At 35.0% G+C, this 17,745-nt stretch overlaps 1 protein-coding gene across 15 annotated transcripts in view; it reads left to right on the plus strand.

Moving 5' to 3' along the window:
• Positions 1–17,745, plus strand: part of NBEA (neurobeachin) — a 499,798-nt gene that overhangs the window by 407,599 nt on the left and 74,454 nt on the right. For all 15 annotated transcript variants that reach the window (XR_009818508.1, XM_061993741.1, XM_061993751.1 and 12 more), the window contains 2 exons: positions 4,589–4,701; positions 15,050–15,190. Coding sequence is in view for 14 of the 15 variants with exons in the window: in XM_061993741.1 (XP_061849725.1) it covers positions 4,589–4,701; positions 15,050–15,190 (254 nt within the window). In the remaining variant the exon portion in view is untranslated. The remainder of the gene's footprint in view (positions 1–4,588; positions 4,702–15,049; positions 15,191–17,745) is intronic.

A 17,745-nucleotide genomic window follows, 5' to 3' on the forward strand; every position in this document is an offset into this window, starting at 1 on the left:
TTTGTTTTTTTTTTAATCTTTACATCACCTTGTTACCACCTCTGAAACATTGCCTGGTTTCATTTTCAGTTTAACTGTTTCTGCTGAGATCCACACTCATGACTTAATCATCGTCTACTTCTGCTACCATAGTTTTCTCTTTCTAGATCGTTTCCTCTCCAAGGATATATGATTACCATTACTTGTGCTGGCCTGTTCCATTTTCAAAACTCTCTAAAGTCTTGTTTCAACCTGTTTCTCTGGCCCTCTAGCCAACTATTTTCTTGCCTTCCACTTCTGTTTCCAAGGTCTTCACCTCTTTCTTGCCCTCTTTTCTCACTCAAGTATATTTCAACATGTTTACAGCTCTGTTTTTTTCTTCCAAAGGTAAACACTGCACTCTGCTACTTATCAATCAGTCTCACTGTTATACTCTCCGTGCCCCTGGTTTTTGTCCTGATTGTGTAGACATAAGCTCTTCTGGACACCTTCCCCCTCCTCAGGAAGGGGACACCTCCCCCACCTATTGCCTTCTCAGAGATCCTCTAGCTTTGAAAGCTTGGAGACAGCTATGATTATACTAATTATCCTTTCTTTGGGTGCATTTGAAAAGGCCATATTGCATGTGGTCAGTGTGTGTGTCAACCAAACCGTCTGGGTGATATAGGGAACAAATAATTTTTCCTATTTTCAGTTACAGGATTATTGAAAAAAAAAGCCTAAAAGTAATCCCACTACAGCAAAAGGAATAAAGAGGAACAGGACCAAGAAATCATTTTGTGATATCACTGCAGTGCTTCCTGTTTTAGTTAGAAGTCCAGTTTTCTTCTCAAATTGCAGTATATGAAATGTGTGTTTGCATTCATATTTATTGGAGTTTTAATTCTTTTAAATCCTACCTGACACAGCTTAAAAAAAAGCAGAGAATAATTATATCTAGAATTTTTGTAAGTCATTTCTTGTAGTGGAAAGAGATTATTTTTAAAGGTTTGTGGAAAAAATGACATCTTCAGTCAGGTAATAAATTCAGACAAACTTCTTCCTCCCCCCTCTTTTTTCTTTTTGCCTGTTTAGCATTTTCGACTTTTTTACTCTGTGATGTACAAGTCCTCACTGGTTAATTATGTATATATTTAGCTACTGCATGTGTTGGGCTTATTATTGCCATCTAATTAGATGTAACTTGAACTACTTGCTTCTAGAAAAATCATTAAAAATTCTTTCCTAATGACCTAGAGATGACAAAATGTCTGTAAAGTGTGAAGAAGCAGACAAGCACAGGAACATCGCTCTTAAAGAGTGTTAATCCAGATGCTGCAATCATCTAATTAAACAATATTTTGCTGTCATTAACATTTTCACCAAGGAATTGCAGTTATAATTTCTTTGTCAGCTGTCTCTGGCTCCCTTTACCTTCAAAACTAAAGTGCCATATAAAAACATTAAATTGGATGGTTTAATTAAAAAGCTTTTTTTAATGAAGAAACATACCCAGTATTTCTGAGATCTCATTTACTGTGCTTCAGTTTTATTGTTCAAGGAGATTAGTGTCACAGGCTTGCAATATTTAATATTCAGCCTTTAATATTAATCTCTGTAAGCCTGCTTGAGGGAAAATCTGAAGTTTGTGAAAAGGTATAGCGACTACCAATATTTTATATTTTTAGTTAAAAAAATAATCAAATTGTTCTTGCTGAAAGCATCAGATGATGAGATGGCTAAATATGTTCATCTGTTGACTTTACTCTGAAAATTATCATTGTGAAGCCAGAACCGATCAAGAAAGCATTCCTTATAAAGTTAAACCACTAATATTTATGCATGTTTAGAACTGAGGATTTGTAATCCCATTATAGGATAGGCCTAGATCCCTGTCCTCCACTCAGATAAGCATAGATGTATGATCTTATCTCATTGTATAGGTTTGGTCTCTCACAATTTAAATTATCATTCATCTTCTCAAGTTATTTTTACTTGTTGATAATATAAAGAAAATTTTTGAATTGATAAAAAAAAATCAATAACTTTTGTGCCAAAAAATTAATAGCTATTGTTAGTAGTTAATCTCTTCATAAATAAAATGTGTTTTGTAATTACTGAAATAGGAGATAAGTAAATATTTTGTTCATTTTGTAAGAAGACTGTGGTTATATTTATCAAGTACACAATCATGAAGTCTCCATTGTAACTTGTCCTGCCTAAGGTGAGAGATAAACTATTTCAAATTCTCATTGTGGGATAAAGGAAATGCACACAAGAGTTACTTCAGTGTCCTGAGATGGAGCTAATTCCACATGATAATTTGTTCATGTGTCTGTACTGTAACTTGTTAAATCCACACAGCAAAGGTGAACTGTGTACAGCAGTTCAGGCTTGGGATTGCTTTTTTTCTTGTGTCATTCACATATTCATGATTTTCCTATTGACAAATAGTCAAAGTCTTGACTGACTGTTGAAATTTAAATGAAATGAATATAAAAATTAAATAAAATCTCAATATGGAAAAGATAACATTTAAAATAAAATATACTTTGGTTAACCCTAAACGCCCTTTCAAAATTTTGTGATAGGATGTTCTCACTTTTCCAAAATGTTTATAATTTATAAAGTGTTTTCAATTAAAACTCTTTATTACTGTGAACACTTTTCCATAATTTTTTTTTATTTTGAATAATCATCTTTGCTTATGCTTTGTAATAGAGTATAGTCATCTCGATTCTCTTCCTGAATCTGAAATGTCTTTTAGTCTGCTGTCCACATGAACACAAATGTCCTCTTGCAGAAGCTTTTGTGGGCTCTTTTGTTAATTTAATTGAGGATTCTGATGGTGATAAAAACCTTTATAGTATAAATGTGTGGTTTTATACAGACCATACTTTACAGAACCTCTAAATTTGACAATCTCAAGAAACTTTACAAATCATATCTAGTTAATCCCTTGCCAAAGAGGAAAATAATATTCGAATTTGACAGATGTGGAAAATGATTCGAGGATGTAGAGACATACCTGTGCCCCAAACTAAAGCAATTCATATTCTGCCAGAGAATAAAGAATCATAGAATCATATAACTTGATTCTATGATTCTATATTCTCTGGCAGAATATGAATTCTGCCAGAGAATATAGAATATCCTTCCTTTTCGTCTCTCACATGGATAAATTCTGGTGTATTTCTTGATTTAGTTGATAGATACATTCTCGTTCTGTCCAAGAGTGGTTTTTGCATTCATTCATAGCAGATATTAAAGAAGTGTTTGTGTTTATATCCAGTTTTTTGTGTGTGTGGCACACAGTGCTGATATTATTTTTTTAACAAAATTGTATTTGCACTTCAATTATTTGTTTATATTCTTGTGAGCATCTGTGTGTTCAAAATGTAAAAATGAGGACACTCAGTTGTTAACAGTATGCAGTTTTCCTATTTTCAGAGTAACTGTGTACAAAATAGAAGCATGCTTTTAGTTCACCAACTTCTGTTGGAAAAATAAGGTGTTTGTAGAGCAGCGAAAGTTTCACATTTCATTAAAGCAGAGCTGATTTTTTTTGAGAATTGCAAATGCTACTCAGAACAAGGAGGCCTGTGTTTTCCTGTGCTGGGTCCTGTACCCCAGGAATCTGTCCAGAATCTGGAAGGAAGCAGTTAGTGAGACAGGACTGTAAATCTGCTGCAGGACTGGGAATTGTTAACCTGGGTTATTTCAGTCTGCTAATTATATTATATAAATACACACATACACACACACACACACATATATTTATGACTTGATTCTTTATTTTAAAGACTCATGTTGCATATTGTGTGGTTCCTAGTAAATCAATATGGAAGGTGGAAGGTTCAATACTAAGCAACTTCATTTGTCTTATCACTGAAATGTTAGATACTGCTAAATACCAGCTGACACAGAAATAACAGCCTTTCCCAAACACATTTTTCCTGGTGATGAATTCAGAATTTCAGTTCACTTCAGCTGGGATGGTAGAAATGGTTCTTTCATTATGTTTGAAGAGAGCTACCTGAGGGAGTCAGCTCTGTCTTTCAGGGGAAAGAAAATGTTTTTTCATTTTCAAAGTGGTTACAAAATAGTCTTGAAGCATCATGACTTTCTCCACTTTAATTTCCCTATTGCAGTGAAATCTCACCACTATTTCAGTGAAGAGGACTATGGAAATAATGGATTAATAGGGTATATCTAGGATAGATCTAGATCTAGATTTGCAGACCTCAAATTTAGCCCCTTACTCTTTGGAGTCTCATTTAATCTTTGCCAGGTAATGATGTTACATATTGTTGCTAGGAAAATAATGATCTAATGGTTTTAAATTTCAATATTCATGCTATGAAAATGACTTTATTGGCATGTGATGTGTTTTAGTTGATCTTGAAAGGTGCTGTACTCATTATATTATGCTATATTGCTGTATTTCTGTATTGACTTCCGATTCTATAGATGCATCTAAATGGCTTCTTAGTTTGGAAGATTTAAACTTTACTCTGTCAAGTGGTGTGAACTGGGAAGATAAGATGCAACAAAAATAACTGCTAGATTGTTTTCCAGATGGAGAAGTGGAATTGTTTCCCAATTCTTAATATATTTTCTTTCTTACTAGGACGAACATACAATGATCTGAACCAATACCCTGTATTTCCATGGGTTTTAACAAACTATGAATCTGAAGAGTTAGACCTGACCCTTCCAGGCAACTTCAGAGATCTTTCAAAGGTATGATTCACTTTCGTTACAGAGAATAATCCAACCTTTTTAGGAGATTTTGATTTCTTATTATAGTCTGGTGAAGTTAGGTCTTTATCTTAAAGTTAGAAAATGTGAAATAGACTTGTATGTGAAATAGACTTGTATACTGAATCTCTGCATTATGCTACGTCTGTGTCATTGCCTGATCTAGTCGCAAATCTCAAACTCCTCTGTACATTCTGACTTGTGGGTCATGAGTGCATTGAACCACTTGATCCCACTAATTATCTCCCTTAGTTTATGAAAGTTGATCCTTTGGAAATAAAAAATTTGGACTAATTTTTCACTTAATTTTGGAGTGAATAGATGAGTGATACAGACGAGCACCTCATTTTAGTTTAATAATTATTCAGTGAAAAAATATTTTGCATTTTAGACCTTGGAGTGTCTGATGCTTAACATCATTTGTGGATTTTGTCCTCAAACCAGACTTGGAAAGTTAAGGCCTTATTATAATACAGTTCCTAATGTTTGTTTCTCTAATAGCACTAGACTGCCATATATACCCAGCTCATGTACTCCAACAACACACTGGAGAGAAGGTGTGTGAAGAAGCATATGGAGGGGCTCTGCTTCTGTCTAAGTGGAATAAAGACTAAAAACAGGGTTTGAAAATGAGTTCTGGGAAGTATCTTTCCCAGTTCCTATCAACTAAGAATATGTATGTACTTTCTCACCACTGTAGCTTTGGAACATCCTCAGTGTGAGTTTTCTGTTCTCTGGGTATGACAACTTTCTAGCTTCTTTACCACAATTCCTCAGCCAGGAGCAAGAAGTTGCTCATGCAAGTTGAGCGAGGCTTAGAACTTTTGGAGGCTGTCACTTACTGACTTAAGGAATGATGCAGGAGTGGAGAAAATTACCCTCAAGGCCTGTTCTGGAGTCTTGTGTTGCAGCCCCTACTTTTTACTTCTGGTCAAGGATGAAGAATTTCTGGAACTTCTGCCTTTAAGTCTGCTTTTTATCCCTCTTCTTCTTGTGAGCACACATCCTGGGCAGCAATGGAGAGATTCCATCCTGGGTATCTCACAATTTCATATGCCTGTTTGAAAAAGTGTGGTCCAAATGTATTGTAACCATTCCTGGAAGGCTGATTTTGTGAGTATTCGAAAATAATTTCTGTAGAAGTTGATGGCAGGTAGAGACACCCAAGCTTACTCTCTCTTTATTGTTAGATAAATAAATTTGTAAGTAAAAACAGAAATTAAACTACATTCACACCATGCCTCAAGTGCCAACAAATTGGTTGAGACTCTAGTTACATTATATAAAATTCTTGACCTTTCTTAATATTATAGGTAATTTTGACAAAAGCATTTTTCAGTTCTGTAACACCGTTGTAATCTGTGACAGGAACAATAAAAGGAAATCCACAGACTATTGACATTCCTACACTGACTTGTTCCCTAGCACGTATAAAAATATTTTTGTTTTCAAATTGTTTATAGTGATAAACTTTCCATTAAGATATTTGCACTCAAACTCACTTCTTTTTAGTATTATTAGCACTGTGCACATCATGAATTGCAACAAGATTAGACAGTGTCTCATGCATTCTTCATTAGGTACTTAGTTTTGGTAGAACCCAAATTTTTATGGCAGCCTATTAAAGCATGTAATTGCTACAGAAAGTAGTGTGGTAGTTGAATAAATAGTTTTTCCTCATGACTTAGTAAAGACTCATTATGGAATTAGTGCTCGTGTAGCTTATAAAGTATCACTGCACTCCTAGTAGTGCTCTCCCTTGAAAGGAAATGTAAAATCAACCCACTGGTTATTTATGTTTCTTCAAGAATCTGTACAATGTGCATAGCAGTATTTTGCCCAAGGACCTTTTCTTACCCAATTTGATAACTGCATGCTGTTATTCAAAAGCTACCAGTGATTTCCCTTGGAAAAACTATTTTGTTGACCATTAAAAAAATACCTACACAGAACTAGTTAAGAAGAATGGTTTTTCCTATCTGGCAATATCTGGACTGCATTTACACGATGGATGTGTGACAAAACACGTGTGCAATCTGTAAAGTGTTGTGGGATCCCTCTAGTAAAAGGGTTGTAATTGTCCAATTTTTCCAATGTTTAATATAATAACATCTGATAGGTTTCAATAGTTTTAAGAGAAAAATAGGTTAATGATTCTTTGTAAAGGCAGTGGTCAAAGTTAATATGAAATGCCTTACCTTGTGCACTTGGGCTGTTATGCATTACTTGCATCATGTTTCAATTTGAGCACTATTGGTAAATATGTTCAACATCAGAATGTATCTGAAGTATTTCCTTGGCAATTCTTTTCAATACTGTCTTGTATCTGTAAGTAAACTACTTCTTTCCTTGGTAGAGAGGTGAATCCGAAGTAGCCCACTGCTTAAAAGCAGGAGTTAGTGATTTATTAGTCATGTTACTGAGCTGGGGTGTGCCACCAAGACTCAGACAGACCTTTGCAACAAACAGTATTCTTTCTATTAGGACCCACTTCCTTCTGTCAGATTTTACCCTGCAGTGAGGAAATGTTCCTGCAGATTTGATGGCAAATCAGAACCTCCAGCTAAGCTGTTTATAGAAAAAAAATCTCCTTTGTCAGTTCCTGACCTTCTGCTTTCCTGAAAATTTTCCCTTCTTAGGTTTCACAAAGCCTCTGTCCTTTATATTTAATAATTAATACCCCTCAAACAATCCTTTGAAATTATTTTGCATTCTAACACTATTACATATGTGGTAAAACTCCACAAAAGGAATAAAGTTAAAATAGAAACCACCTATCATGTGTTGTAAAATAGTTTTGGTCGTTAAATGTAGATGCTAAATCTAATTTTTCTAATTCGTTTCTGTATTGTTGCCCAAAGTTCACACAAAGCTACTGCATGAATTATGATAACTTTCAGTACTTTCAAATTTTTTAACCTTTAATTCCTAGCCTTTCTATATCAAGTATGATACGCCACTTTTACTTTATCACAACTCCTAAGTGAACATACACAACAAATGCAGTTCACATGAGCTGTGGAAATTAAATTAGATGTATTTGGCTTGCTTATGATATCAATGACAGAGTAAAACATATGCCTTTTACATTTACCTCAAATATTTCCATTTCTGTAAAGCCGCCTTGAACATGTAACTTGTTCTTTCCTTCCATTCCGTTTTATTCTGGTTTTATGCAACACTCTTCATTGTGGTACTTTTGCATCCATTTGTCACTTGTTCTTTCACAACAATTGTATTTAATTATCAGTCTGAAAATTCCTCTGCCTTTTTTCTTTGAAGTGTTTAGGAATTCCCATATCAAGGCCTTTTTTTTTTTTTTTTTTTTACATATAATTGGAGGTTTAAAACCAGGGCACATGGACATGGAAGCTGCCATAGCAGTAGGATATACTGGACCTCTCATTTGGTTAGACAGTGTAGACTCAAGTTTTATTCATTACCTATACAAGGTTAAAGGTTATATTTATCGTTTGACGAGATGAAAAGCTAATGAAAGAGGCTGTCATAGATACACAGATTATCTTTTCACTATCAAACCATCAGGTGATCTGCTTATTTTCTTCATTGAGATTTTCTTTGGAAAATACCTGTGATATTAAACATTAGTACCTATATGGTGCCCTTACTGTACACTGAGGGGTTTTTTTGAGTTTCAATGCACTTAAAATGTGATATGCTTTTTTTGTGCAAAATTATATGACTTCTGCTCCTAAATTATAGTGAATACATGGACTTGACATGCTACATTGTCCCTGCTCATTAAAGTGTAAATGGGAATTTCTCCTCATTTACTTCCAGTCATACATCCTGTTAAATAAAATTATTTCTTCACCAGGCAAAGTAATACTAATATTGACATGTGTATGAAACATCACACACTCATTCATTGAGTGGAAAAAATTATATTTTGTTAATACAGAAGGTGTTTGACTGACAGGTGGTGATAAGCATAACCACTTTTCCTTATTACTGTGCCATTTCAAGAAAAGGAAGTGATAAAGCCCCAAGGCTTCTAAATGTAATAATGCAAATGAACGCACCGAAGTGTGAATATTTCAAGGCAAACCTCACTTAATACTTTCAAAAATGTGTATGCTGTGGGATGGAATTGATGAGCTCATCAAAAGCCACTTTCAATGGAAAAATGAAATAAGTTTTTGTAACTTAAACTTTTTACCACACGCAACTGTACCATCAGAAAAAAAAAATTGTTTGATTCTCATTTGTTTTAAGCTGCACAATTAAATACTTTCTTTTCTTGAATATAAATCTGATTTAATGAGTGAAGCTCTGGTACTTTGAATCTGCCAGAACTCATATTTGATAATGTTGATCTTGATATGCTGAAGCAAAGCTGTTTACAAATTTGGATAAAATTAGAATTTCATCTAAAGTTTAAAGGACGGGCCTAACATGTCCTACTTAAAGGTTGTTATTTGGTGGTGGTTTTTTTCATGGAAAAAAATCAACCAGTCAGGAAACGCTGTCTGTATTCAGGCAGAGCTAAATAAAGCCACACTGAATATTTCTTTTGTACCCAGCTACAATTTTGCAAAAAAAAAAAAGAGATAAGCAGATAAGGTAGGTGATGCAGGGTCAAAATGAACAGAATATTTCAGTGACTGGATAAATAGGATGCTACAGCCAGTTCTGCTCTCATAAGAGGGTGTAGTTCTATGAAGATAGCTGGCAAACAGTAACTATATGTCCAATGGATATAAACAGTAGATGCATTAACAATTCGCTGGTTCAAAGGCCAGATATCTAAAGACATTAGACAGATAAAAAAGACTGATATGAATAGTTAAAGTAATGTTAAAGTAAATACTCACTTTATTTTTAAATGGAAAAAAAAAATCCAGAAAATAAGCTCAAACTGCAGCTTTACCATATCAGAAGTGAAGGAGCAGAAAAGGCACTGCCATACAGTGAATCGATTTGCTTGATTGGAGTAGAGAATACTTTATAAGACCATTTTGTGGAAACTGAATACTATTTGATATGAGTCCTCACAGAGAGCTTATTTAGCAAAAGGCTGAATTATATATTAGGAAAAAGTATTTTATAGAACATTCTAGAATTTACTTTTTTTTTTAAAGTTCAGAACAATTTGACTCAAATTCAAGTTTTGTAGTAGTGTTATCGTTAAGATACTGGACTGAGTCACAGAACATGGACTGAGCTTTTCCTTTTTATTGTTTGTGCAAGTCATTTTAAATAGTTTACACATCAGAAGAATGAAATGGAAATAAAATTACTTTCTTCCATTATGTGAGGATATGATGGAGCACTAAACAGGCTGCCCAGGGAGAGTGTAGAGTCTCCTTCCTTGAAGGTTTTCAAGACCTGCCTGGACACTTTTCTGTGCAACCTGATCTAGGTGGACCTGCTTCTGCAGAGGGATTGGACTAGATGATCTCTAAACGTCCCTTCCAACCCCTACCATTCTATGATTCTATGATCCATAAATAAAATTTATTTTATACCCACAGCATCAGATTAAAGCCAAAGTAGTAGACTTTCTGGTTTTAGAGTGGCACTGTAACACTATGGAAAAAATGGCCCAAACTCTATATACTCTGCATATTTCACAAGAATATGAGAGACTACTATAACTGTATAACTCACCGTCTAGCAAAGTGAAAATGTGTTAGTTGCTGTTTTATACAACTGTGATGTGAAGTCTTTACAGAAAATGTAAGTCTTTACTGAAGGATGAATTTTTACCATTTCTTTGGATAACAGCATTTTCCACATAGTCATTCAAAAACTGCTAAGGAAGCCAGGGGCAACCAAAAAATGAGAGATTTAAACTCTTTCTGTTAGCATTTTCAGTGTGTGTAGTTTCCTGTATCAGGGGAGATTTAAGTCCTTTCTATAATGTTCAGAGAAATGTTTCATGTTGAGGTCTCCAATACTCCACAGAAAAGGAGAAAAGTGAGATTAGGTGTTCCTTGTATTTCTTCACCATAGGCCATAGATAACTGATGTAAAGCTGAACCAGAAGCTGCAGAACTGTATGAGCATGGCAGCTCCCAGCTGTCTTCCCTGTGAAGTGCTGCCTTGAGACAGCTGCACTATTTCTGAAATTCCAGTTGTCATCTCTGTATAAATGGTGCTGTGTTTGCATATCAGCCCCTCTAGAGTTAGCTCAGGGGTTTCTAGCACATCTTTATATTGCAAACTGTAGTCATACCTAAGCAGTCTACCCAGGAATGCTATAAATCTTTGTGGAATGACAGAAATGAACCTGTATCTCCTGAATCCCAGGCTACAACCAGATCACTAGCTCATCCAATCCAGGATCCTAACCAAGAAGCTGAGATGAGACTTCCTAGCTGAAGACAAGCTCTATCTCAACCTCTTGTTTCTTTCTTTCTCTTTCTTTCTTTCCTTCCTTCCCTCTGGTTCAAGGAAAGGTAATTCCCAGAAAAGATTCTTCCCTGAGATTCTCATATGAAAATTTCCATACCATGCAGGAAGAGAGATGACTCTCATGATATTTCACTCAAAGACTCCATTTTATTCAGCAGATATTTTGTACATTTCAGCATTTTTCTTCAAATGAATCCTGAAGTAATTGGAAGAAAAATGGATTCTGACTCTGAAAAGAATATTGATGAGGATGACAGTAACCTTCAGAATACAGCTTTTTAGGGTTAATAAACTGAACATATGTCTTCTGAAAGTAGATTATTTTAGCTACTTTTGCAGACATATTTATATGAAAATTGGAATGCACTGTCTTACAACCTCGTGTCTTTTATCTGCTAAATTGAAGTAACTCTTCTCCATAAAGAATCAAGAAAACATGGTGGTGTGTTTGCACTAGCGTTTTCTGTGACATTGGAAAATGATTGTCAAGTTTCTTGAGAGAAGTTACTTTTCCATTACAAACAATATTCTTTTTTTATTTATTCATTTATTTATTTATTTATAAAATAAATAACCAGAGATATTTAAAGCCATAGTTTAACCATCATTAAAATTTTGATTGTCTGCAAAATAAATACCTTATAATTATTTCTGAGCATCAATTATGCTTCACAGTTCTTGTTACTGTAAACAATTTACAATGAAAAATGAAAACACATAGTTTATTTGATGAAAGACATCTAATCAGCTTCAAATATATTTTGAAAGGCCTGGAGTTTTGTCTTTCAATCTTGCATTAATCACCATATCCCTTCTCTACTGTGCCTTCAAGCATATGTGTATAATAATATTATGACAGATAACATCTCTATCTTCCATAGGTTCAGAATATGCCACAGCACAGGGTAAGATGCACCTTCACAGTGGAGGGAAGACATATTCTCAGAGTGTTTTTCCATTACAAAGTACAATCTCACCAATTTGTCTGCTATTTTGTATTTCCTTCTCCAAGGGGGTGAACATTTTCTGTAACAGACTAGGGTGTGAATTACTGCTTTAGTTTTTGAAATGTGCAGTTGGGGACTGGAATCTATTCTTCCAGAAAAATGGATGCACAGTACCTTAGTAAGAGTGATATCAGCAGGTCCTAGGCAGTCCCCACAGCAACCCAAAGCCCTGATATAATTTAGGAATGCACATATATCATAGAATCGTAGAATCATGGAATTGTACGGGTTGGAAGGCACCTCTAAAGATCATCTAATCCAAATCCCCTGCTGAAGCAGGTCTGGCTAGATTAAGTCACTCAGGAACATGTCTAGGTGGTTTTTGAAAACTTCCAGAGAAGGAGACTCCACATCCTCCCTGAGCAGCCTGTGCCAGGGCTCCCTCACCTGAACAGGAAAAAAGTTTTTCCTTAAGTGGAACTTGTGTTCCAGCTTTTATCCATTACCCCTAGTCCTATCACTGGACATTACAGAAAAAACTGTTGCCTCTTGACATACACCTTTTAAATACTTGTCACCCCTCAGTCTCCTCTTCTCTGGGCTGAATAGTCTCAGACTCCTCAGCCTTTCTTCATATGAAAGATGCTTCAGTCCCATGATCATCTTGGTGGCCCTGTGCTGGACTCTTTCCAGTTCTCTGTCCCTCTTGAGCTGAGGAGTCCAGAACTGTACACAGGACTCCAGATGAGGCCTCACCAGGGCAGATTAGAGGGGCAGAAGAACTTCCCTTGACCTGCTGGCCACACTCTTCTTGATGCATCCCAGGATGCCATTGGCCTTCTTGGCCATGAGGGCTCATTGCTACCTCATGTTTAGCTTATTATCAACCAGGACTCCCAGGTCTCTCTGTGTAGAGCTGCTCTCCAGCAGGTCAATCCCCAGCCTGTACTGGTGCATGGGTTGTTCCTTCACAGGTACAAGACTCTACACTTGTCCTTGTTGAACCTCATGAGGTTCCTCTCCCTCTCGTGTTGGTCAAGTTCCTGCTGAATGACAGCACGGCCTTCTGGTGAATCAGCCAGTCCTTCCAGTTTGATGTCATCAGGGAACTTGCTTGAGGGTACATTCTGTCCCTTTATCTGGGTCACTGATGAAGATGTTGAATAAGACTCCACAGTTTGTCAGTCTTATAGGAAAATACTGTCTTTTAATAATTTAATCTTTAAATGAAGTGTTTGAACAAGGATTTTTATATACTGGCTACTTATAGACTATCATAATGACAGCGTGTTTCCTGACAGTGATGGGATATGTTACAAAACTGAGTACAGCAAAAATGCAAATATTTATTTTTCCTTTTCCAGTAGTTGAGAAACAAGCCTGGAAAGCATTAGGGAATAGCTTATACTTCTTTTTCAAGAATGTTTTGTGAGGTCTTGCAGTGCAATCTGCACCAGATAACAGTGATCCTTAGGGATTACTCATACATTTTACACATATGAGAAAGCCGTTAATATCTCTATGACACAGCAGAGTATTGAGAATCCAGAGTGTTTCATGTGGAAAATCGTGAAATCATAATGTTTTAAAATTTAACTGTTCATCAAACACTGCTATTTAAAAACAAACTGTAATATGTAAAATTGGAAAACATCATGGTCTTTGTCTGTCTTTTTAGCAACCATCTCAAAAACCATAGCAGCACTGCAGGAACTAAATACTTGTAGTTTTAAAATTACTCATCTACATACGTAGTATTGTGAAATACACAGATTTGTCCTTGTACTGGTATGTCCATTCCAAATTACTTTGAATTTTAAGTCAGTAGTAAAATAATGCAGCGGAGTGAAATTCAAGAGTATCCATTAGCATTTTGAAAAGAGTCAAATTCCTTGACTATATGTTTGTTTTCAAGTTGTAATTCTGTAAATAATATAAATTCTAACTTATTTTTTATTAATACAAATAATATATTAATTTATAATTAGTACATTTTACTATTATTTAGTATAGTACTATGCTTTCCTAATTACTTAACTCTTTATTTGCTTAGATTTAGTACAAAAAACAAAATATGAAGATTCTTTGCAGATTGATAATAAAAACACTACTATCTCATCTCAAAAAAACAAATTTAAGAACGCTCATATATTTATCAACATTTTAGTTACTTTTTGTTGTATTTTCTTTATTCCAGTTATTTTTTTATCACACAATAGCAAATAAAAAATTCTACAAAAAGTTCTGAGATGAACTGAGTTAAAAAATCATCAAAAAGCACACATCTCCTAACAAGTCAAACCTAACAGTTCCTACTACTGTCTTATGTTTATTTCATTTTTATTCTCTATTTTGTAGAGTCAAATATGCACAGAATAGAGTTCGAATTTGTGAATAATTTCAAAATTGCATTGTTTTAAAAGTACAAAACTTGTTTGCTTTTCTCAGCAAAATATGTCTTTGTTCAGTCAAAGTACATCCAGTCCTGCAGGACTATACATGGTTTTTAAGTATTTCTGCTTAGGATCACCAAACACCATCAGCAGTTCCGCGTGAAATCTTTTCATCATGAACGGTGCATTACAAAGTATCCTGTGTGAGCAAAAGTCAGTTTTCATTAGCTGTGTGATTATGGTGAATGACAGCAACAGAAATATTAGTTTGGCCTCAATGCATTTTAAATGCAATTTTAGAAGTCTATTTCCAGAACAATGTGACTGAATTAATTGGGAAACAACTCATACTTCAAGAAGGTCTTGAAAGTGTGCAGATGTGGATCACTTATATTTGTCAATTAAAATGAAAAAAGTCATAAGACTTCTAATAAACAAAGCCTTTGAAAAGAAATACTGAGATTACAGCAATCTGAAGGGATTACTACAGTATGGAGTGAGTTTGGTTGCAGAGTCTCCTATGCAGTGAATCTTAATGAAGAATTAACCTATGACATATTGGACATGCCACCCTTCAGCTAGTAATATATTTGACCTCTTATCTCTTTGCAGCCTATTGGTGCTTTGAACCCAAAGAGAGCAGTTTTCTATGCAGAACGGTATGAGACATGGGAAGATGATCAGACTCCACCATATCATTACAACACCCACTACTCTACATCTACTTCTACATTGGCTTGGCTTGTTCGTATTGTAAGTATTTCTGAATCCTAGTTTTCATTAATGTCTTTACCTACAGTATCTCTTCTGTCACCATTATTTCATTTTTTTAAATGAAAGTACTTTTCTATCAAAATCACATTGTTCTTCCCTACCTTAAAATTTCAGAAACTCTCTAGATGTATGGAGTATACTCATTTGAAGTGATCAGGGAGTCCTTCCTACCCAAACAATCTGAAATATATTTAGACACATAATTGTGCTCGTGTAAGAACACATAGAATGAAGAAAATCTGTCTAAAATGAAATCCATCTAAACAAGTCTCTAGAGAATACAAAAAGCTCATGCTACTCATATATCCATTTATTATTTTCAACCAGGGACAGATATATACAACGTTAAAGAAAAACCTTTTGCAAAAAGCACATCAAACTGTGACAAAGTGAGAGGGGAATTACAGAACCAGTTTTATATTAAATCAGTATGGAGTAATATTTTATGCAAATGAACTATGCTTCTCAATAATGAATTACTTACACTTTTCAGAAATGTGAAAATGTAGATTCAACTTCAAATCTCATGCTTAAATCTTATCGTCAAAATCAAATCTAGGGAAGAGGATCAAATTTCACATACAGAATGAATCTGAGCTCAGATCATGTGTTAACACAATGAATTATAGAAAAAGGAGTGTTGGTGGGAGACTTAAGGTTTGACAGAGAAGCTGTAATTAACAAAAACATTGTGTAACTACTGAACTTAAACTACACTCTCACAATAAAAATGTCACATATAGTGAGTGTATTCTAAGCATGTTTTGCACACAACTAAGCACAGTAGTGCCACACAAAGGTTGACATTTCAGGTTTCATTCCTTTCAGCTTTCCCCAGATGTGTCCTGTTTTTGTGCTCAAAAGGGAAGAATTCTTGTGTCTGTGCATTTGGGATATATTTCTTAACCCATGGGAAACTAAATGTTGATTACACTCCTATATAGGGTGATCACTGTACTCCTTTTCAATGTTGCTAAATTATTCATGTACTGTGATATATTTTATGGTCCACATGTGCTTCTTTGTTGCCTTAAAGTATATTAAAAACAGAGCTTTTATTTGCATGTTTATCTATTAATTTTGGCTGCTATTCAACAAAAGATCTTCTCTTGCTAGTCGGCAAATTCTTTGGTTTGAAATTCTGCTTACAGGCCAAATGTACAACACACCAAGGAGTATTCATTTCCTGTATTAGGCTAAAGTTGTGTCATTTTTACTACTGTTTTTTATGTAGTACTGAGGGTGTTCTTGCTCGCTTTCTTCTCTGCCCTAACAAAGCGAGAGACAAGGTCTCTGCCTTGATGGCCTTGCAATGTAGACTTGAGAAATTATTTTTATTAGAGCAAACAATATATGTGAAAATAGAAAGCAGAAAAGAGAAGGAAAGGCAATGCTTTCCAGGGAAGAGATTGCTGATGGTGAGAAGGTGAAAACAACAAAGGGAGAATTTGTATACAGGGGCACACCTTTGAAAGATTCTTTAACTAAGAGTGACCAGCAAAGAAAAAGAATCACTAGTGGGAGGAGACAACAGAGTGAGAGGGATAAAGATGTGAAGAATGTTTAAAGCTCAGGAAAGAAAAAAGGAACTAACATGATGAGACTGGCTAAGGTTGCAGATGGAAATCCAAAATAAAGATTTGAAAATAATTGTGTATAGGGACAGCAAAAGATTATAGCTACAGGGATTATAAAGTCAAGGTGATCCTTAGATATTTTGACTAATTGGGGTTGAAAAATCCCAAGGGAAAAGAGTATGCTAGTGAAGTTGATAGATAAGACTAAGTCAAATTTCTTGAACTTAAAATAAGATTTCTTGCTTGTGATTTTTTTGAGATAGTGTTTTTGTATGAGTTTGTGAGACAGTGTAAGAACATTTTATAAAAGGTAAATTGATATCTAGTTCAGGAAGAGGAAGGTGACCAGATAGAGAAAAGTTTTTAGTATTTTAAAAGATTGGAGAAGATTCATGGGAAGAGATGTGTTACAGTAGAGTTTTTGGTAGAAAATGACAACAGAGAGTGAAAGAGAGGAGTGGAAAGTAAAATCATGGGAGAAGACAGTGTAGACCAGAAAATAAAAGGGAAAGAAAAAAGAAAGGAATTGGATGAAAACAAACAAGAAAACAAAATCTCCCAAAAGCTATGAGAGAAAGTATATTGGGAATGAGGTAAATCTAGCTACAAGCATAACAAAATGATATAGAGTAGTGAGGATCCCAGGAACAGAAGTTACATGCCTAGACATTTGGATTGGAGGAAACAGTAATTGCAGTAGGAACGGAAGTTTCAGCCACTCTGAAGTATGTATATATAGAGTTGTATAATTGCCACAAAACCTTAAAATTTTTGTTGAATCTTGCTTTTTGGCTTTGACAGATGCAATCTGTTTCCTGTCAGCTCTCTTCAACACATTGCTTGTAATATCATATTTCTGAGTCAATTCTGTGATAATCTGCTCCCTACTGCTTTATATTTCCCTCTGCTGCCTTCCTTTATCTGACGTATCAGGCAACTTTTATAAAAGACACTTTA

Source organism: Colius striatus, chromosome 1 (genome assembly GCF_028858725.1).
Source record: "Colius striatus isolate bColStr4 chromosome 1, bColStr4.1.hap1, whole genome shotgun sequence".
Lineage (NCBI taxonomy): Eukaryota > Metazoa > Chordata > Aves > Coliiformes > Coliidae > Colius > Colius striatus.